Source organism: Xenopus tropicalis, chromosome 3, assembly GCF_000004195.4.
Source record: "Xenopus tropicalis strain Nigerian chromosome 3, UCB_Xtro_10.0, whole genome shotgun sequence".
In the NCBI taxonomy this organism is placed as follows: domain Eukaryota; kingdom Metazoa; phylum Chordata; class Amphibia; order Anura; family Pipidae; genus Xenopus; species Xenopus tropicalis.
This window is the reverse complement of record NC_030679.2, coordinates 69,336,749-69,358,498: the sequence shown is the minus strand read 5'-3', so window position 1 is coordinate 69,358,498 and position 21,750 is coordinate 69,336,749. Positions and strand designations below refer to the sequence as shown.

Sequence of the window (21,750 nt, the reverse complement as noted above, 5' to 3'; positions counted from 1 at the left end):
CTGCTCTGACAAGTACAACCGTACAGAGAAAAGTATATTTTTATGGAAATGGTTTATTTAGATTTAGACATGACAGGAGCTGTGTATTACTGACTTGGCTTACAGAAACAGTGCCAGACTATAACAATTAGAATCAAAGGAAGTTTTGTCCTGTATGTATAGTAAAATATACCGTAGTTTTGCTTATCTTTTTTTTTTTTTTTTTAAGACTGCAATTCCCATTTTAATTTGTCATGAAATGTATATACCATTTCTTGGATGGGACAATACTACATGATGTGGAAGCAATTAGATTTCACCCAGGAATATACAGTATTTAGAAAACTGACCACAAGTAATTCTCTTTCCAGGTGTCATCAACCCTTTATTAAAGGAATGCCTGCAGGTCAGTTTTCTGGGTTCTAAACACTTTTCAAGCTGTCAAGAGCTAAAAGCCACATTTCAAAATGAAAACTGGATGCAAAAATATGCCTTTATTAACTACAGCAGAGGCTGTATATAGTGCCTATAATATATGACAGAAATAAGCATTCGATTCCAAATTGTAACATAAATGGTTTTCAAGCTAAGGCAAGTGGAGACTGCTGACAGTTTACCAATATCTATCTGCCCTATGATATCTATCTGCTACTTATTTTACAATAAAGACTTTACTGTACTGTGACTTTAATGTCTTTACTGTAGCTTTACAATACTGCAAACAAGTAGTAACGTATGAAAAGCAAAGTTGCAGTCAGAAACACAGCTTTCGTTCAAATTACTTTTCATATTTTTTGGGGTTGTTCTAAATCTACAAACCCTATCACTATTCCAACATTTCCTGCCTCTGCTGTCCTTTATACCTTTGCTTTCAGAAGCTTTTTTTCCAACAAGGTTTCTGCTGAACATATCTTCTTTTAGTCAATGACCCCACCCCCCAACTCCATTATTCTTCTGTTGGAGTATGTATCCTTTCCTGTATACATCATGGCTTTCTAAAACCTTCTATGTCTTCTTTCACTTGAACTTGTGTCTACAAGAAACCATCCAACAATATAATTAAGCAAAGTGGTAAACCCAAAAGTGAGAACTTTTTTTAGGCTCAACATTCTCCAAACCAAGAAGACACATATGGCCCTCTGTATAACAATCCCTCTAGCAGCTTTTGGATCTGCTCTATTTTTAGGTTACCCTCCCATATAGATTGTAAGCTCTACGGGGCAGGGACCTCCTTCCTCTTGTGTCCTCGACTCTTAACTTATTGCAGCTGTATTTATCTTGTATTTATTGTTATACTTTGTATTTATCTATTATTAACACCCTGTTTGTATTAATGTATTCTACTGTCCAGCACTGCGTACATAAGTAGCGCTTTATAAATAAAGATATACATACATGTACCTTGTTATGATAAGTAAACAATTCTTTATTATCCAGATGATTGCAACAAGGTAATAAAAATCAAGGTTGCAAATCACAATCTTCTTCTTATCCATCCTTATTTCAGGCTTCTTGTAAAGGGATTACAATAATACAGATGAGGCTAGGGGTAGATTTATTCTTCACACGTCACGGAAATGTTGTATGTGACATTTCTGAATAAGTTTTTTTTCCCATCCCCCCATGTAAAATTGCAGGTCATGCAGGTTATGTGTGCAGCAGGTAACCTATAAGCCCCCAATATAATTAGAGGGGTCTGCTTGCTCTATATTTACACCACTGGTCAGTAGTACTTTCAGAGAAACTACAAAGGGAAAATGAAACAGGAGATATCATAAGGTTGATATGATATTCCTTTGGACAAAAACTGATGGACTTGTTTGAACTTACGATAGAAACTGCTCATCCACTGCTCTATCAGCTTATTTGACAGCTGTAGCAGTCGCTTTGCTATAGTTACAAGAGTATAATGAACATATTCTTCTTATTTTGTCCTAAATAGCCTTTAGGCTTGGGCAAGTTTATTCTAAGTTTTTATATTTCTAAAAACAGCTGCAAGTCACTTAGCTATGGTATGAGTAATATCTTTTGCAGCAAATTATGATCTGCACAACACCTGTCTTTAGTCCCCAATTATTTTTTTTTTATCTCTAATAACTTTTATTTGAACCAGCAAAATGGTTAATCATAAGGGCAGTGAGGCTGTGATGGCAGATTCTATTAATGCCTTTAAGAATGGTTTGGATAATTTCTTGGACAAGCATAATATCCAATGCTACTGTGATCTTAAAAAACACTGACACTTTCCTATTAAAATCCATAGGAACGCGTCAGTATTAGAGGCGAGTTGTAGAACAAAAAATTTTTGCAGCCAAAAGCCCACCAAAGCCACCCCCAGCACAATTCTTTCAGTCACGCTGAACTGGGGGCAAAGTGATCCTTCCATAGGCTAATTACAAATAAAAACAGCACTGTAACTTATGAAAGGACTGCATTGCTAAAGAGTCTTTAGCCACTTCAGAGTGTCAAGCTTTGGTAAGTATCACTGGGCTGGGGGAATTTGGGCTGCAACGATTTAGTGCCGCAAATTTTCATTAATACTGACACATTCTTTTTTTAGTATCAGTTAAGATGACAATAGCCTTGGATATTATGCTTGAGGCAAGAGATGCTAATTTGGTTCAGGATTGCTAAATCCTAGCACTTTTTGGAGGAGCTTTGTTAGGTAGGATTTGTTCTGTATATGGGAGAATTGTTTAAGGACCTTAATATATATTAAGTGCTTCATAAGCTCCATCAACTTTTGCCCATAAGGTTAATGCCAAGATGGTATAAGGCTCTACACTACTACAGACAGCTCACTATGCAGGTTCTTTTGACAGAGTGCAAGCAATAAAAGTGCAGAGACAGCAAGCAGCTAGGGACGAATATACCAATATCTCTAGTTGTTTATGGGGCACTATCTGGCTAATGGCACAGTGGACCTCTGCATAATTAATACAAAATGTAACCAAGATTTATTAACAGTTTAATATCTGCCATTTTATTTCAAACTGTAATGAACTACACTTGTCTTTTTCTAAACGTTTCCCATTATTACTGGCTGGCAACGTGTATGCAAGAAGATGCCACCCTATGCTATGTTTCGTTTTAAGCCAAACCAACAATTTCTTCCCTCGTAATTAAACAGCAAGTTTATAGGAACAGTTTAATAAGTGTGTTTCATATATGTTAACAAGTATTACAGATCAAATGTTATTTATATTTCCATGGATAAACCATGGCTTGAAATTTGCAAGTGCAAAGGATATGATTACCACAGCTATACAACACCTTTGTGCTACACAATAACTATTACTTCTGAGTTTGCTTCTTCCCCATAGGGAACTAAACTCCCACTGCACTTGTTAATGAACTACATTAAAAAGTATCAAAATTATATAAAAGTTGACAGTTAAAAAGTAATACGACTAAACATTTGTCCTCCCTTAAATAACTACACAATGTATTCTTACAACATAAAGATTTTTAAATTCAAAAGAATAAGGTAGTGCTAGTCCTTTATTTTCTAGTATTTTTACTACATAAAGAACTGCTTGCACAGAAAAAAAAAACATTTGGCATGAAACCGTTCACATCAATACAAGACTACACACACTTTTGTGTAGCAAAATACAAATACTTAAACCTTACATAAGGAAGGTTGAAGTGCCATGTATCCAAACACTTGGACACCAGCCCAACAGACTAGTTATATTGTTTAATATTTCAGCCAGCTGAATTGCTAATGAAGTATATTGGTAGTTAACAAATTACAACAACCCAGTATTTTGCAGTAGAGATTTAACATTTTTATATTTAGATATGTAACATCCTGGAATTCCGTGCAAGAGACACCTCTTTAATATATAATATTAACAAAATAAAAAAAAAATGTATTGAAATCCTATAAGGACGAAATGTTAATGCCCAGTGTAGTTACTAATATCAACTGAATACAAACATTGTGATGGTGGCCATCACTATACTTTTTGTGGTGCTTAATGTATCTTACAACATGAAAACAAGCAACATGGAACATGAATGGCAGTTTACTTGTCAGGCAAGACAAAATGGGTGTAATCTGCATATGTAAAGTTCATTCTGAAACAACACAAGGAATGTTATTTATGTCTACTGCCTCTTCTCTTCATTGCAGCTGTGCACTGGGGGCAGTACCATTTGCCTTTTGGAGCTTCTGATAACCCAACACATCCATAATGAAACCATTCAATTGGACACTGCAAAAGAAATATAGAAGAAATATAATAGAAGAAACATAAAAGAAACATTAAGAACACATCTAATTAATAACATGGTGGCATTATTAGCTTATTAGCAGCATAACTGTTTTTTAAAGTAGTGTGCCTTTAAAACTATTGTCCAGTTAGTTTGAAGTAACATTACATTTTCTGGGCAATGCTGGGTACCTCACCTATTTATAAGAAATAAAATAATCTGTTTGTTAAGTTTTTTTTAGGACCATAATGTGATACCATGAATAGCCATCTTATCATTAACACTAACCTCCATATGTAATAAAAGACAATAAGTTTGCCCAGGAGCAATAATGCATAGCAACCAATAAGATGTTTAAAAACAGATGACCAGTAAATGCTACATGCGGATTGGTTGGTACAGGTTACTGCTCCTGGGAAAACGTAAGTGCCTTTTATTACATAACCCCAAAAAAAGAATATTCAGTGCACCAGAGTGAACCAGATGCAGAAATTACAGAGTAACAAGATTTATACTGCTCTAATAGTGCACACCATCTGAAAGATGTGGCTGTTTAAGTATTACACACCTTTTAACAAAAGCACAATTCCACACTACCGAACAACTTAAAATCAACACAAGATCCTCTTTTACTAAATTTTAATTCTTCCAAACATTCTATATATATATTATATACATATACAGATACACATACAGATACACATACACATACATATATATATATACACATACACACACACACACACATATACACAAAAAAAAAAAAAAGAACATGCACATTACTTGAATATTCCATTATTTTATACTTACATCTTGGTTGTCACAGCCTACCATTTCACCATAGGATACCTAGCAAGAGAAAAAATTACAATCAGTGTACAATATATAACAAAAATTATTTGGCTTATATATAAATATTCTTAAATAATACTTAAAACATACTAAGTATGGCATACTAGCGAGTCAGGTAAATATATTTTGTTAAAATAAAGTAATTTTTAACCACATAATTAATTGCCATTTGTATTGGCCAATGAGGGTAAAATGTTTGAGAAAACAACAATTACCTGATTGCAGATACAATAACGAGGCTCATTAGGATCATAAGTCCAGTCAACCTGGCTGTTAGTATCAGACTCTGGAATAGCAGCAGTCTGTTGATGAGACAGTTCATGTGCTAAAGCAGATGATGAAGAACATGATGAGAGAGAAGAGGAAGATGAAGACGACGACGACTGCTGGCTTGCAGATTTGTTGTTGCTCCTTAAAATACAAAGGAATTATTACAAAGGCTATACATTGCAATGAATAAACAAGTTAGCACAAATCAAAATTAAAAAAATAAAAATAAAAATATATATATATATCAAATTCAAAAATAGAGAGCACTCACAGCTATACCATCAATCAAGTCAGTGACTTATTTCAGCATACCATCAACGCGTTTCGATCCTCACAGGATCGTCATCAGGATGGTGAGTGCCGATTTTTTGCAAGACTAATATATATATATATATATATATATATATATATATATTATATTAACAGTTATTTGGAGTAGATGTTACTCCAAAAACATTGCGGTTCCTGAAAGTTTGTGAAGACAACATGGAGTTTGCAGTCAGATTTTTGTTGGATTGTGAATCAAGTATGTGATCGTCCTGGAGTGCTGTATGCTCCAGTTTTCAGGGAACCCGTTATTTTTAGAACGGTAGTTTTCAGAAAGTGATGGTTACGTGCGTAATAGCGTGCACTACGAAATAACGCATAAATATTTTGCATGCTTTAAAATATCGCTGAAAAATGTCATTGTAACATAAATGACGACAATAAAATTGCTTCTTAATTCAGACAAGTGTATTTTTTGTGAATCGATCGTTAATTCTCCAAATATAAGAAATGATAATATTTTTAACGCATGCTAAAAATAACACTTGTTTTTTCGGCCTTTAGTGAATCGCCCCAATGTATTTTATGAAACTCAGATTTTATCAGAACCTGGAATCAGAATTATTTCTATTCATTACTAGCAAAACTAATTATACCAACTGCAGGCATTATCTTTTTCTGTAAAACAGGCATCATCCAATGTTCAGATATAGCTTAAAGGGATACTATCATGATTTTTATGGTACAGGTATTGGACCCCTTATCCGGAAACCCATTATCCAGAAAGTTCCAAATTACGGAAAGGCCATCTCCCATAGACTCCATTTTAATCAAATAAATCACATTTTTAAAAATGATTTCCCTTATCTCTGTAATAATATAAAAGTACCTTGTACTTGATCCCAACTAAGATATAATTAATCCTTATTGGAGGAAAAACAATCCTATTGGGTTTAATTACTGTTTAAATAATTTTTTAGCAGACTTAATGTAGGAGATCCAAATTACAGAAAGACCCTATATCCAGAAAACCCCAGGTCCCGAGTATTCTGGATAAAGGGTTCCATACCTGTATACCTATTTTTAAATAACACCATTTACATAGCAAATAATTAATTCTACAATTTTATTCTTGAACCAACAAATTATTTTTTTTTGTAGGCAGCCATCTCAGCGCATTGTATCTGAGCTTTCAGAAAGAGCCAGTGCTACACATTAGAAATGCTTTCAGGTAACCTATTGTTTCTCAAACTCCCAAGTAAAGGTCACCAAGGGAGCCGATCTTCACCTGATATCCCCACCTACATGTAAGCTAATTGGACCATTTGGCCCTGGGGTGCTATTCTGATATCTACTGGGAGCTGCTATCTTGCTACCTTCCCATTGTCCTGCTGATCGGCTGCTGGGGGGGTGATGTGATATCACTCCAACCTGCAGCGCAGCAGTTAAATGACAGACCACAGGTCACATGGCTGTGGAACCCTGGGAAATTAGGAACATGGCTAGCCTCAAGTGAAGTTTCAAAAGTATAAAAAAAATCTTGCGTGCGTTTCTGAAAAACAGGTTTCAATGCAGGATTCTGCTGGAGAAGATCTATTAACTAATGTGGTTTGAAAGAAAAAAATGTTTTCCCGTGACAGTATTCCTTTAAAATATACCAAAGATTTTTTTTGTTTTTTATCACATAATTTATGTTTGACTTAAATGGTGCTCTGTCTGTGGGATTCCATGCTTCTCAATGTAAACAAGAAGTAAGCCTCCACACTTTCCAATCACTGCTAAAAACAGCAGTTAACTAGGATCTACATCTGGAATTTATCCAAGCTACTTCTGCACCCACTAATAGTAAAATGAAGTCCATCAATACCAGTGGAGAGAAGGGTTATGCAAATATAAAATTACAGAACAATTAACTAAGAAGTGTGAAGTGAAATGCAATAGCTAATACACTACATGAATGCATTTAAAGGAACAGTAACACCAAAAAATGAATGTGTATAAAAATAATTAATATATTATGTACTGTTGGCCTGCACTGGTAAAAGTTGTGTGTTTGCTTCATAAACACTACTATAGTTATATAAATACCCTGCTGTGTAGCCATGGGGGCAGCCATTTAAATTGAAAAAAGGAGAAAAGGCACAGGTTACATAAGAAGATAACAGATAAACTGAGTAGAATACAATGAGAATCTATGCTACTTATCTGTTATCTGCTTAGTAACCTGTGCCTTTTCTCCTTTTTTCAATTTAAATGGCTGCCCCCATGGCTACACAGCAGGGTATTTATATAAACTGTAGTAGTGTTTATGAAGCAAACAAACAACTTTTACCAGTGCAGAGCAACAGTACATAATATATTAATTATTTTTATACACTTTAATTTTTTGGTGTTACTGTTCCTTTAAATGAGCTTTCCTCCATCAAAATTCAAGGCAAATTAACTTACTTGCTTTTTCTACCACTTCTTGAATCTGTTGTTGCAGATGATGTTAATGTCTGGGTTAACGTTGATGCTAGTGCTGAGGATGAATAAGTAGCAGAATCTCTAGACAAAGAGATTCCAAGCTGAAAGTCATTGTTTTTAAAGGCTTCATAACTGGCTTTAAGGCTGGAGGTTCTTCTTCCTTCTTTCATCTAAGAACACATTAATTGGAAACACTGATTACATGTATACTAACATGCAGTGTTTGCACAATCAAATAAATGGCATTACATAGCACACAAGCAATCAACGTGCATCAATCAGAAGATTCAGAAGCTCTCCGGCGTGGAATTTCAGCTGTTATCTTCTAAAATAATTGACACTACAATATGCAATACTTACCTGTGCAGTTGCCTGAACTGCTTGAGCTGCTGCCATGGTAATTGCACCTGCTCCAGCCCCAGTTGAAAGGGAACTTATATTATATGAGGTCAATGGCTGGGAAGCATTAACATTGTAGACATTGTTGGTAGAAGATGAAGACAGATTATTTCTACAACCTAGAAGAATGAAAAATATATTAAAACCGAAAAATTATTACTTTGAAAATAAAGTTCTTAAAAATGTTACACACATTAAATGATGTAATATGCAAAAGCTTTACTTAGGCACTGCAAAAAAGGAATGGAGTAAAAACCAACACTAAGGGGCTGATTTACTAACCCACGAATCCGACCCGAATTGGAAAAGTTCCGACTTGAAAACGAATATTTTGCGACTTTTTCGTATGTTTTGCGATTTTTTCGGATTCTGTACGAATTTTTCGGATCCAATACGATTTTTGCGTAAAAACGCGAGTTGCGCATTTTTCGCGTAAGTTTTAACGCTACGCAAAATGCACAACTTTTTACGCAACTTTCGTAATGGATAGGAAAACTCGCGTTTTTACGCAAAAATCGTATTGGATCCGAAAAATTCGTAAAGAATCCGAAAAAATCGCAAAGTACCGATCATTACGAAAAAAACGCAATCGGACTCCATTCGACCCGTTCGTGGGTAAGTAAATCAGCCCCTAAATCTGGGTCCTTTCAACAGGGGGCTGTTACAGTGGCTTGCATAAATATTCAACCTCCCCTAACATTTTTTTTGTGTTACAACCTGGCACTAAACATCTTGTTAAAACAAGAGTTTTAAGAGTTTCAAGATGAAAATACTGCAAAAGAACTTTCATCTGCTAAAAATTGTGGGAGAAAGCGAATCTTTGAGCAGGACAATGGATCCAATCACAAAGACTGAGTAATATTGAAGTGGCTAAAGAACAAAAAAAAAAAAAAGAGTCCTTTAGTGGCCCAGTCAAAGCTCTGATTTTAAAAGGGTGGCTCATCTTTAAATTCATTTTTAATATGATGTAGACATTCGTATTTTAAAACTATTTGCAAATAGTTTTAATTTTTGGTGATTTTGCAGTTATTTAGCTTTTCGTTTAACAGAGGAATTTCAGCAGTTATTTGGTCGCTATGACCCTATGTACCTTAGCAACCAGGCAGTGGTTTAAATGAGAAATGAAAGGCTGGAAGATGAATAGGAGATGTCCCTATTAGACAGAAAGGTAATTAAAAGTAAAAACAATAAAATTGTAACCTCATAGAACAACAGTTTTTAGATGCTATGGTCAGTGTACCCCATCTCCATCTGATAACTAAAAAAATGCAGAAGATGACAAAAATTAAAAAAAAAAAAAAAAAAAAATTGAGGTTGTAACAAAACATAATGTGAAAAGACCAAGGGCGTTAAATACTTATCCGTGTTACTGTAAATGTAGATGCTTATCAGGGGAATGTAAGGTGCATATTTAACTATACTCTCTAGAGGTTTCTGGTGGGAAAAATGATTGTTACTTGTAATGTAGCTATTTTAGCATAATATGGGATAGTATGAAATATAGCAGGAAGTTATTTTTGCAAACAGATACATTCTCTAATAGAACTAAGGACTCCACACTCTTGCTTGTAATGCAGCATTAACAAATTCATATAACAGTACAGGTATCGGACCCCTTCTCTGGAAACCCATTATCTATAAATTTTCCGAATTATGAAAAGGCCATCTCCCATAGACTCCATTTTAATCAAATAATTTACATTTTTATAAATTATTTCCTTTTTCTCTGTAATAATAAAACAGTACCATGTACTTGATCCCAACTAAGATACAATTAATTCTTATTGGAAGCAATAATAATGGATAATGGGTCCCATACCTGTACTACATTGTGAATGAATTATACCTGCTGTGTTCTCTTTGGAAGCATCTGAAGTTAGAGTTGACAGCAATGCTTCAGATTTAAACTTTTTCTCCGATACATGGTCCGTTGTTGAATGATGAGATGATGGATTGTGCTTCCGCTCTGCAAAAAAAAAAAAATCCACAGGCTAAATAAATATTTCTTACCCAGCATTATTCATTTGGTGGAGAAAGGCCCAAAAAGCTGGCACCTGAACAGGTATATAATATACTCACTTCCCAATTATTCCCTTATTACCATTCCCTCCAAACCACTTTCTTTTCACACAGTAAAATCAAACATTTAAGTAATTGAAATATAATATACTGTTGACTTGGAGAAGAATACAATGGGATGTAGAATACAATGGGTTTAGGTATTAAACAGGAATACAAACCCATTGTACCTTTTTATAATTTTGATATAAATTATAGTAGTGTTCCTAAATCAAACACACCAGTTTTAACAGCATAGGGCAAAAGTGCATTGTATTTTAATTACTTGAAAACACATAGAACATTATGTAGTCTTGGAACTTAAAGGTCACTGCCCAAAACTTTGTGCACTTTTTCCCTTCTATTTGTGCCCCTGTTATCAAACCATTTAGGGTTAAGGCACACTAGGTTACTAGTAGCAGCTACTTTTTCAAGACTACTAAACTCCAGAAAATCCCCTGCCATAGACAATACTGAGAATTGCCTCTGCTAAAACACATGTAGAGACAATTATCAGTAAATGATCAGCATTGTCTATTTTAGTAGCCATGACAAGTAGCTGCTACTAGTAGCTCCATGTGCCTTCACCCTTAGACAGTAAGCTCTAAGGCTATTGTCCCACGGGGAGATTAAGTCTCTGGGGGGAGCAGCGACTTCAGTGGGTTTTACTTTCAGCAATTCTATTAGTTTTGAATGACAATGCTTTCTTTGTGAAAAAAAAGGGTCTCACAGCGTTTCCGAGCGATAAGCGATTTGAAGTAGCATCGTCGGTTTAGGTACTGGTGATTTATATTCTCTATGCAGAGACAAAATGAGCGACTAAACAGGCAAGGAGCGCCACCCCCTACTGTGACTTTTACCATAAGGCACTATGCTTATTTATTTATAATGCTTGCTCGTGTGTACTTTCCTGAATTGTAAAAAGCGCTGCAGCAGGCACCTGTTGGTAATGTTGAGGATCACTCAGAAATCACTCAAACAGTGTTCTTAGGCGATCCACAAATTAAAATGTTTTTTGTAACATCCGATTCAGCTAACATAAAAACAAAAAAAAACCAAAACTTACTCTCTCCTAAAGAATGAGAATGAACATGGTGATTATTCACAGGCTGTGATGGAGTGTCTAATTCCAATGATCCTGTAACAAACATATAATACATACCTTACAACACATTTCAGAAAACCAAGTGGAATCCTAAAAGTTAATGCTGAGATAAGCCATACAAAACAACTTAATCAGGTCAAAAAAGACAAAAATAGATGCAATGAAAAACATTTAGATAAGAGTAAAATAAACAGATATTTAATCCTCTGAGTGCAGACCAACTTTCACCAATTGTTTAACACTTAATTTTCTGCATATTTCCTAGTGGTAACTTAATTGTACCTTTTCTTCCTAAAACTACATTTTAAACTTTGCTGTTTGTCTGTGGTGTATCAGTTTGTCAACTCAGTAATCCAAGTGCAGATTCTGAACTGTTACAATTTACTACACGGATACATTTCTCAGCAGTAAAATGTGAGCAACTATTGTATCAGTTTTGCAAGCTGTGCTTAATGGAACTCAGGAAATAAGCTTAACAGGGCAAAGGATAAGAAATGTATTAACTGTGTTCCCCAATGTAGACAAGAAAAAAGAAATGTATTAACTAATGTGTTAAACTTGAAGTGTCAGTGAGATGTTATATTTCAATATTACAAAAATAAAATAAACAACGCAATTCCAAAAAGTCTTTATTTCTGGTTTACTATCTGAAAACAACTGAAGTGAAAAACTGTTTGAAACTGGCTTCCACTGCACTGAACCCCATACATTTAGCCCCCCTCAACTAGCCTCCCTTTCTCTACCTCTCTGCACCGTATATTCCATTAAAAAATGTTCCTACTTGTGAATCTGTCAAACATGCTGAGGTGTACAGTGGAGTTCACAGGCATTATCTTCTGGCCACACTCCACTTACACAAAGCATGCGCAGTCTAAGCTGCTCCTGGACCTAGCTTCAACTGTGTATGCGCTCCGGCAAGCTCAGAAGAGGATCCGAATAGGCAGAAGACGGCGCCTGTGAATTCCACAGCACACCTCTGTATGTTTATGACAGGTTAACAAGTAGGAATACTTTTGAATGGAATATACTGTGCAGAGAGGAAGAGAAAGGGAGGCTAGCTGAGGGGGGCTGAAATACACTGTTTTAATTATATAGTCCATAAAAGCTTATCCTATGTCTGTTTTTTTAAAAGGTTACAAAAGCCTCTAAGCAACTTAAAAAAAGTACATAAAATACATACTTCTTTCCAATATTTCAGTAATTCCAGCATTGTCGGCCTCTAATTCCATTTTGAACTTAGCAAGTTCTTGGTCTAATTTCCTTAAATGTCGATCCACCTGTTAAAAAGTCCACAGGCAAACAAGATTTTTTTGCTTAGTATTTGATTATGCTTTCCAGTTTTGATAAAAGATCAGAGGAACCACTGTTGAGTAATTACTTACAAACAAACAGTTAATGCAGTAGAGAAAAATGCCCTTCAGTCTTCATTTTTGTAGAACTTAGTGAGAAACCCAAAGTGCAAGCCAAATAACCAGAACTAATATTTAAGGAGAAGGAAAGGTAAAACACACTGGGGGCGGTGCCAAATGTCAGGCACCTCGGTGACTGTAATCGCACCTTTTACCCCGGGCTGGTGCTCCTGTTAGGAGAAAACCGCACCAACCTGGGAAAGCTCAGAGGGAGCGATCCACTACAGTCTTTGTACATTCCTTTGAATTCCAAAGCCGGCGCACGTGCAGCAGGGCGAATATTGCTGACTTTTTTTTTGTTAAAGTTCGGCTTTTCACTCTACTCCACATGCGGTGAAAAGAAAGAAGGAATAAGAGGACTGCTGGTGGTGGAGTTTTCTCCTAACAGAAGCACCACCCTGGTGTAAAAGGTAAGTTATTAATATCACCCCCCAGGGATTTTTACCTTTTTTCTCCTTTAAATTAGAAAATTAAAAAGAACTAAGCTTCACCTAGGAAAGGGAGTCATATGTTCCACCACCACATCAACTGTGTTATTATTATCAACAACAAAGAATTAATCATGCAATACAAAAGCACAATCTGATATATTTAAATATATTGAGGCATTGGATTTTTAAGTATTAGATTACTTCTCCTACTTGTATTTAAATTATCCATTATCTCAGTAAAGGCCCTTACACAGGTGTTTTAAGCATGTGCTTCACCACATGGGAACACAGGAGTTAACAGAGCCATTATTTTCTATGTAGCTTGTTCTCATAGGGGGCCATGCTGCACTGTCAAACGCAGGTGAGACACAACACGTATCTTGGCCATGTGTGTACAAGCTACATATTAGAAAATAATGTGCTGTTAAAACCTGCATTCCTTCTGGTTCTAAGATTTGGAATGTGCTAGAACAGATGGAAGGATCTGCCACATGTATGATGAATTAAAACAAAAATGATCATGGAAATATATTATTGTTATATTCCCCTCCACATGTATCCCAGACTCCTAAAAACAATTTTTAACAGCTTTATACATTATTCTATTTACCAAGTCATAAATTTGATTTGCAAGTTGAACTTTCTCATCTGCATCTTCCAAAGCTTTGAAGTAATCCTGCAAGTAAATAATTCACACTAAGTCAAAAATTCATATGGTGTTATGTACTAAAAGGTACTAAATTTGGCCTGGGACAGTAGCACTCAGTGATAAGTCACTAGGTAGTTTTTTTTTTTTTTTTACTGATCATCTGTTTAAACGCAGACATTTTATGGGCTGCACATGGGCAACCTTTTTATTATATATGGAAGTTTAAAAATAGGTAAAATACACACAATACATATGCAAATGTATATGACAACCAAATCTCAAACTGCCATACCTTTTTGCATGAATTATTTGTACTGTTTCCCCTCCTTAAATGTTATATTCAGCATAATGAAATACCAAACAATATATTTAATAATTTAAAGTAATAATGTAAAGAGTATGCAGCTGCCATCTTGTACTGTACAGGATCTACCAATGATACCTACTTGTAAAATTAATGTACCAAAAAAATAGTAACACCAAAAATACATGCATTTAAACGTAATGTACTGTTATCCTTCACTAGTACAAAGATAAACAGGAGACAGATGTCAGTTATGGCTCGCTACTGAACAATATACTGAAACCTCTGACATATAAAACATAATGTTGCAAATAAATTTTTATTTGGAGGTGCTTCATCAACAAATTCACAATTGAAATGAATATAAGAATATATTGTCACTTTTTGATGTTACTGGTCCTTTAAGATACATATAGCTCAGAATTTACAAGCACTATATAAAGTTATATAAGCTTATTTGTTCAAGTAAATATTAATTATTACACTTGTCAAAATATAACACATAACAAAAAATAACACCATATGCAAATAAACTGCATACATTTGAAGGGGATCTAAGCCAAAAAATAATATTTTGCCAAGTAAAGAAAATGTAATTCTAAGCAACAATTTTTTGTAAACGTTCGAAAGTTTGAAGTCGAAGTCTGACTTCTTACAGAACCTTGTGCAGTTGTCAAAAAATGTCTTGGATGTTTTAATGCATAAAAAATTGAAATGATGAATAATAAATGCAGGAGAATTAAAAGTTCAGAAACGTTCTGCAACATCTCTCAAGTGCAAAATATGTCAAGAATGAATAAAGATAAATCATTCCTTGTGTAGTCAATAAATTCAAAGTTGGATACCTCTGTATAAATAGTTTGCTACAGATACAACAAATTTTCTTTTTGCACTAACCTTTTTGATAGAAGCCATTTGTTCTTCCCTCCATTCCGGTTTATTTTTCTTAGCATTCATGAAAAACTCCCCAACCCTTTGTTCTAATTGGTCCATGGCATCTGTATTACAAAGAATCAATTACAAATTTCAAGCAACAAACCTCAAATCTTCAACCTTATCTTTACTGTGAATTTTAATATTGTATGTTGGAAGTTGATTATAAATTAACCTTAAAAGTTGTATGCCGATTTCTGATACAAGCACATCTTCATACAGTCAATATTCCACTGACACTATGTGCACAGATGGTACAACCCCACCAAAACACACAACAGATTTAGCGACTGTGCATGTAATTCAGCACCTGCTTGGACACAATTGTTTTAGAACTAATACAAACAGGGGAAAAGAGTGAGTTTTTTGTATGTTTGTTGAGGCTACCAATAGATGGCTTTCCATGAGACAGTTTAAAGCTATATATGCTATATGTCAGTTTCTCTCTTTTTTGAGAAAGGCTGGCCCTCCCTAACCCATCACCCATGAGCATAAAATAAAGTATTTGCTTGCAGACCTTACACAAACTATAGGGAACACTGCACACAGCTGCAAAATAATGATGCATGACATGTAGAACATCTTGTTTTATAGCTATATATAAGTTAAATGAACCTATTTACAAGGAAGAGGAATCAGTATCTGGAGCAAAAATAAAGTTTACTTGACAGTAATCCCTGCTGAAAGGCACAGCAGATAATGGAGCAGATGAAACCTAACAAACAGGTTTAGTACAAATTGTGCAAGGACAAAGGCACACTTTATTTCAGGTCATTATGCCTTTAATGTTCAATTCATTAACTCTAACTTAGCAATTCCAAAGGGGGCTATAGCCCTGAGCTATAGAGTGTTTCCTCCATTTTGAGTTTTCAATTATAACAAAACAATATAAACTTTATTGTGATGAACCCCTAGTGATACAAAACGAGTTTCTGAATACTATGAATCTGTGGGAAACAAACAGACACACTGTAGACTGCGTTTTATTTTACAAATCAAGATGCTGAGTATCTAATATTGCCTGCTCGACGCACCGATGTACAATACTGGGCAAGCAATTGGGATTTGTTTTGGTGCTAAAAGGGCACGTGTGAGACAGCTCAGTACTTCCTCCTAGCGACCAACCACAGCACTGCACTGGATGTACATGGTGCTTTAGCTGCTGGCGCTACCTCTGCCACCGACACAACCACATGTTTCCGGGCCTGGAGTCACCAGGCCACACACATACACCCGTTAGTCGTCGGATAAAGAGCCGAAAGCCGCTCACGTACTCTGCACCTGCAAGTCCATCTCGCGCATTTCCGTGAACCTGTCGCGCAGATCCATGGGAAGCTGCTCGATCACTGCAGAGAGACAGAAGGGAGGGGGAGAGGGCGGTTAATAGGGGGTGTTGCTGATTAAAGCCGTAGCCCTCTCTGTGGCGCACTTTGCGCCGTTCATAGCACGAAAGGCAAACTCACTCTCCAGATAATCCTCCAGGTACAACATATTTTCGATTTCACGAACGCAAAGGCCTCAGCAACGGATGACTATTTTTCCCAGACAATATGGCGCCGAGTCAGGAGCTGCAGAACAGAAAAGGAGAACAGCAGCTGCTTGGCGCATGCGCTGGCTGCTCGCACTTCCGATGTCAACGCCTTTTAATGCCGCAGGGCACTATGGGGATTGTAGTATTTTTGTCAGTTTGCGCTATACTCACTTTTGTTTTTGCTTGGCCGAGGTTCTTTAGAAGAAGAGAAACTTTAGGCTGTGGGATTAGGAGTGGTTTTTATTATTGAAGAATGGATGATTATTTTAAATATACTTTAATAAAATAATATAAAACTAGGTGGTAGTTCATCGGTGTGTAAAATGGTGGAAGAAGGGAAAGAGCCAAGATTGTTTGTAGACAATGCTCAGTGGAATAGTCAATACCACATATACCTGCTTTAGTTAGTTTCATCTTGAGCCAAATAACCTACCTGTATTTTTAGTTGTGTGAGAGGAAAATAAGTTTTGGAACACATCCACCAAGACCTAAAATGCCAGGACGTTAATTCCCTGGTCAAAATGAAACCCAGGAAACTAGAGCTGCTTTGACTTTGCATTGACAAGTGTAATTTTTACTAAATGTCATGGTACAATTCCAGCCAGGTGACATCCCTTCATTTTTGTTTGCACACGGTTGGGCCCATAGAGGCCCAGACTGGCAATGTGTGGATTCTGGCAACTGCCAGAGGGGCTGCTGTAACATGCTGTAGATAGTCACTATTTAGTGGGCTTGTGGGGGGCTGTTTGGGCCTCTGTGTACCTGAAATTCTATAGCCTATTTTGAACCCTAGTCGAGGCCTGTGCCTAAATCTAATCATTTACCTATTGTTAGTGTTATTAGGGATCAAAGATAACTAGTGTTTTGAAATCACCAATATTCAAATAATTTTATATTTTTCTATAAAAAGCAACACCCTGTATATATAGCATATAGGAAGGACAGCATTTTTTTCATAGAAAATGTAGAACTTAATAAAAATAAAATCATCTGCTATTAACTCACCACACTTAAGAACTTTCACCCCATTTTCTTATCCTGGTGATCTATTTATCAGTTGGAGCATTAGTAGGAAAATCTTAAAGAGTTACTGACACCAGAATTTAAACCATCTGTCATAACATTGTATTTGGATGCTATTTATAATGGTTTCCTTAAGAGTATTTGCCCAATGCTTTTATATTACCTATCTGATCCCACTTGATCAACATAAGAAGCTATAACAGACAAGTTGAGAAGTGACAGTCAGGTCAGCAAAACAGTCAGGCTTACTAATTAATACTTATTAATGTACATTAATAGTTTGAGTAGTTTTTAATTTTCAGTATCAATTTAAAACCAGGAACTTATGGTATTTTATGGGATACAGCATGCGACAAAACAGTTACAGGCTTCTCGGTTTTATTCAAATCCCTATTCCACTTCATGCTTCTGCTCTTTAATATTACTATCATAGCAATGTCCAGGAACTAGATCCTTGTTTTAAATAATCCTATTAGTTGAAAAAAAAGGCTAATTTTTGTATATGACCATTTGTTGTTAAACATTTTTAACAGAAAAGTTAAAGGGATACTGTCATGATTTTTATGGTATGCTTTGTATTTCTAAATTACACTGTTGTTTATTATTATTATTATTATTATTATTATTAACATTTATTTATAAAGCGTCAACAAATTCCGCAGCACTGTACAATAGGTGGGTTACATTCATTGGACATACAGAGTAACATAAGAAGCAATCAATAACCGATACAAGAGGTGAAGAGAGCCCTGCCCAAAAGAGCTTACAATCTACAAGGAGAAAGGGTTAAGACACAAGGTGAAAGGGTTGAGACGCAAGGTGTGGGAATGGGCAAGATCAGAGTTGTGAGAGGTGTGGCACAGGGTATTGCTTTTAGCAGCACACTGAGGTAATGTTAAACTAGATTAGGGTAAGCTTCTCTAAATAAATGCGTTTTTAGAGATCTCTTGAAGGCAGAAATGTTGGGAGAAAGTCTGACAGATTGTGGGAGCGAATTCCAGGGAAGGGGGGAAGCCCTAGCAAAGTCTTGAATGTGAGTGTGTGAGGAAGGAATGAGAGCAGAGTTGAGGAGCGTAACAAGCGGGTTGGATGGTATCTAGAGATAAGTTCAGAGATGTAGGATGGGGCAGAGTTATGAACTGCTTTGAATATGAGTGTCATTAGTTTGAATTTTATCCTGGATGGTAGGGGAAGCCAGTGCAAGGATTGGCAGAGTGGCATGGCAGAGGAGGAGTGGTTGGAGAGGTGTATGAGCCTGGCAGCAGTATTCATTATGGACTGGAGAGGGGACAGTCTTTGGAGGGGAAGGCCAATTAATAGGGAGTTACAGTAGTCCAGGCGAGATATTATAAGAGAGTGAATAAGAATTTTGGCAGTATCTTGGGTGATAAATGATTGTATTTTGGAAATATTTCTTAAGTGAAAGTGACATGATTTGATAAGTGACTGGATACGAGAAGTGAAGGACAGGGCATAATCAAGGATAACCCCAAGGCACTGGGCCTGGGAAGATGGGGTGATGGTAGAATTGTTAACCTTTATAGATACCTCGGAACAATGTGGGCATTGGATGGGGGAAAGAGAACCAATTCAGTCTTAGAGAGGTTTAATTTAAGGTAACGTTGGGACATCCAAGTGGAGATAGCGGACAGGCAGGAAGACACGATTTAGAAGCTCTGGGTTGAGATTAGTAGAGGAAAGATAGATCTGAGTATCATCAGCATAGAGGTGGTACCGAAAGCCAAAAGAATTGATTAGTTTGCCTAGTGAGGAAGTATAGAGAGAAAATAGTAAGGGGCCCAGGACAGAGCCTCGAGGAACCCCAACAGAAAGAGGCAAGGGAGAAGACGATGCTCCATTGTAAGAGACGCTGAAGGATCGATCTGAGAGATAAGATGAAAACCAAGATAAAGCAGTGTCACGAAGGCAGAGAGAGTGGAGAGACTGGAAGAGAAGAGGGTGATCCACAGTGTCAAAAGCAGCAGAGAGATCAAGAAGTATTAGTAGCAAGTAGTGTTTTTTGGCTTTAGCCGAAAGGTCATTTGTTAGTCGGGTTAGAGCAGTTTCGGTGGAGTGTTGTTGTCTAAAACCAGATTGTAGGGGATCCAGGAGGTTATTGTCAGAGAGGAATAGCGTCCGTCGGTTGTAAACTAGGCGCTCAAGTAGTTTGGAGATGAATGGGAGCAGAGAGATAGGTCGGTTAGGTTTACTTAGCAAATAATTCACTCTACCATTTAAAATGTTATTCTTGAACCAACAAATGTATTTTTTTTAGTTGTAATATTGGTGTGTAGGCAGCCATCTCAGTGCATTGTGCCTGAGTCTGAGCTTTTAGAAAGAGCCAGCACTATACATAAGAACTACTTTCAGACCTAATGTTTCTCCTACTCCAGTCAAATGGGAGTCACAAGCCGGTCTTGGATGTCTTACTATTAAAGGAACAGTAACACCAAAAAATGAAAGTGTATAAAAGTAACTAAAATATAATGTACTGCTGCCCTGCACTGGTAAAAGTTGTGTGTTTACATCAGAAACTCTACTATAATTTATATAAATAAGCTGCTATGTAGCCATGGAGGCAGCCATTCAAAGGAGAAAAGGCACAGGCACATAGCAGATAACAGATAAAACACTATTGTATTCTACAGAGCTTATCTGTTATCTGCTATGTAACCTGTGCCTTTTCTCCTTTTTTCCAGCTTGAATGGCTGCCCCCCTGGCTACACAGCAGCTTATTATATCAATTATAGTAGTGTTACTGTAGCAAACACACCAGCTTTACCAGTGCAGGGCAACAGTGCATTATATTTTTATTACTTTAAAGCTCTTTAATTTTTTTGGTGTTACTGTTCCTTTTAGTGCTATTTTGGTATCTACTGGGAGCTGCTATCTTGCTACCTTCCCATTGTTCTGCTGATCACCTTCTAGGAGGGGGTTGATATCACTCCAACTTGCAACTCTGCAGTAAAGTGTGACTGAAGATTATCAGAGCACAGGTCACATGGCTGTGGCACCCTGGAAAATGAAGAATATGGCTAACCCCATGTGAAATTTCAAAATTAAATATTAAAAAAATCGGGTTTTGAAAAATGGATTCCAATGCAGGATTCTGCTGGAGAAGCTTTATTAACTGATGCATTTTGAAAAAGAAAATGTTTTCCCATGACAATATTCCCTAAACAACTTATACCTGCCCAACAGTGATTATGCTCAGATATCAGTAAGTAATCTGTAAACTTAACTCAGAGACTAAATAGCACGCTGCCATTATAGTGTTTGCCAATAACTTCTCTCTCAAGGACCTAAAATATATTCTTATGTTATAGCTGCTACAAGGTGGGTCAGTGCAGCATGTTTGCTCTTCACTGTGCTAACAATGTCCCAAGTCCATAACAAGCTAAGCTGTATCCAGATAAGGTGTCCATGTACACTACTAGAAGAAAAAAAAATAATCTCAACTAAATATCTTTGGTTGATGTACTGGCCTCACTGAATGTACTATTTAGTTTTTATCCAGCAAGCTAAACACCCTTGAATAATAACTTTCGGACCACGAGGTGAATAAGAAAGTGTTTACATATACAAATGAAGTGAAAACTGTAAATACAAATACATACAGAAAATACCAATCAGCATTTGAATAAATAACAGCAGTTTTATGAACATGGCTAGCTATTGTAAGCAACAAACTAGCTTCATAAACTCAGTAATAGCATTACCTTTTTCCAATCTAGCTATTTTAACAAGGATACAAACTGGATAACAGGGAATGCTTTCAATGGGGTTATGTAGGAAACTCCAAGCCTGTAAAGGTCTGCGGATAAAGCCTAACTGTCAATACTGGCTTTGCTCACCT

The 21,750-nt window shown here is 36.3% G+C and overlaps 1 protein-coding gene across 5 annotated transcripts; it reads right to left on the bottom strand.

Annotated features, from left to right (window-relative positions):
• Positions 1-2,939: 2,939 nt before the first annotated feature.
• ing3 (inhibitor of growth family member 3) lies at positions 2,940-21,750 on the bottom strand. 5 transcript variants are annotated; one of them, XM_031897849.1, is made up of 14 exons: positions 21,614-21,750; positions 17,043-17,090; positions 16,804-16,908; positions 16,622-16,686; positions 15,305-15,405; positions 14,065-14,130; positions 12,795-12,891; positions 11,576-11,647; positions 10,298-10,417; positions 8,413-8,570; positions 8,035-8,222; positions 5,265-5,460; positions 5,008-5,046; positions 2,940-4,199 (listed from the first exon to the last, which is right to left on the bottom strand). In XM_031897849.1, the coding sequence occupies exons 5-14, from the start codon at positions 15,398-15,400 to the stop codon at positions 4,083-4,085; spliced, it is 1,149 nt and encodes a 382-aa protein (XP_031753709.1). In that variant the 5' UTR covers positions 15,401-15,405; positions 16,622-16,686; positions 16,804-16,908; positions 17,043-17,090; positions 21,614-21,750; the 3' UTR covers positions 2,940-4,082. The 5 variants fall into 5 exon arrangements, with proteins under 5 accessions (XP_031753709.1, XP_031753708.1, XP_031753710.1 ...); XM_031897847.1 differs by lacking the exon at positions 21,614-21,750 and having other exon boundaries at positions 3,114-4,199; positions 16,615-16,686; positions 17,043-17,085; XM_031897848.1 differs by lacking the exons at positions 17,043-17,090; positions 21,614-21,750 and having other exon boundaries at positions 16,804-16,981.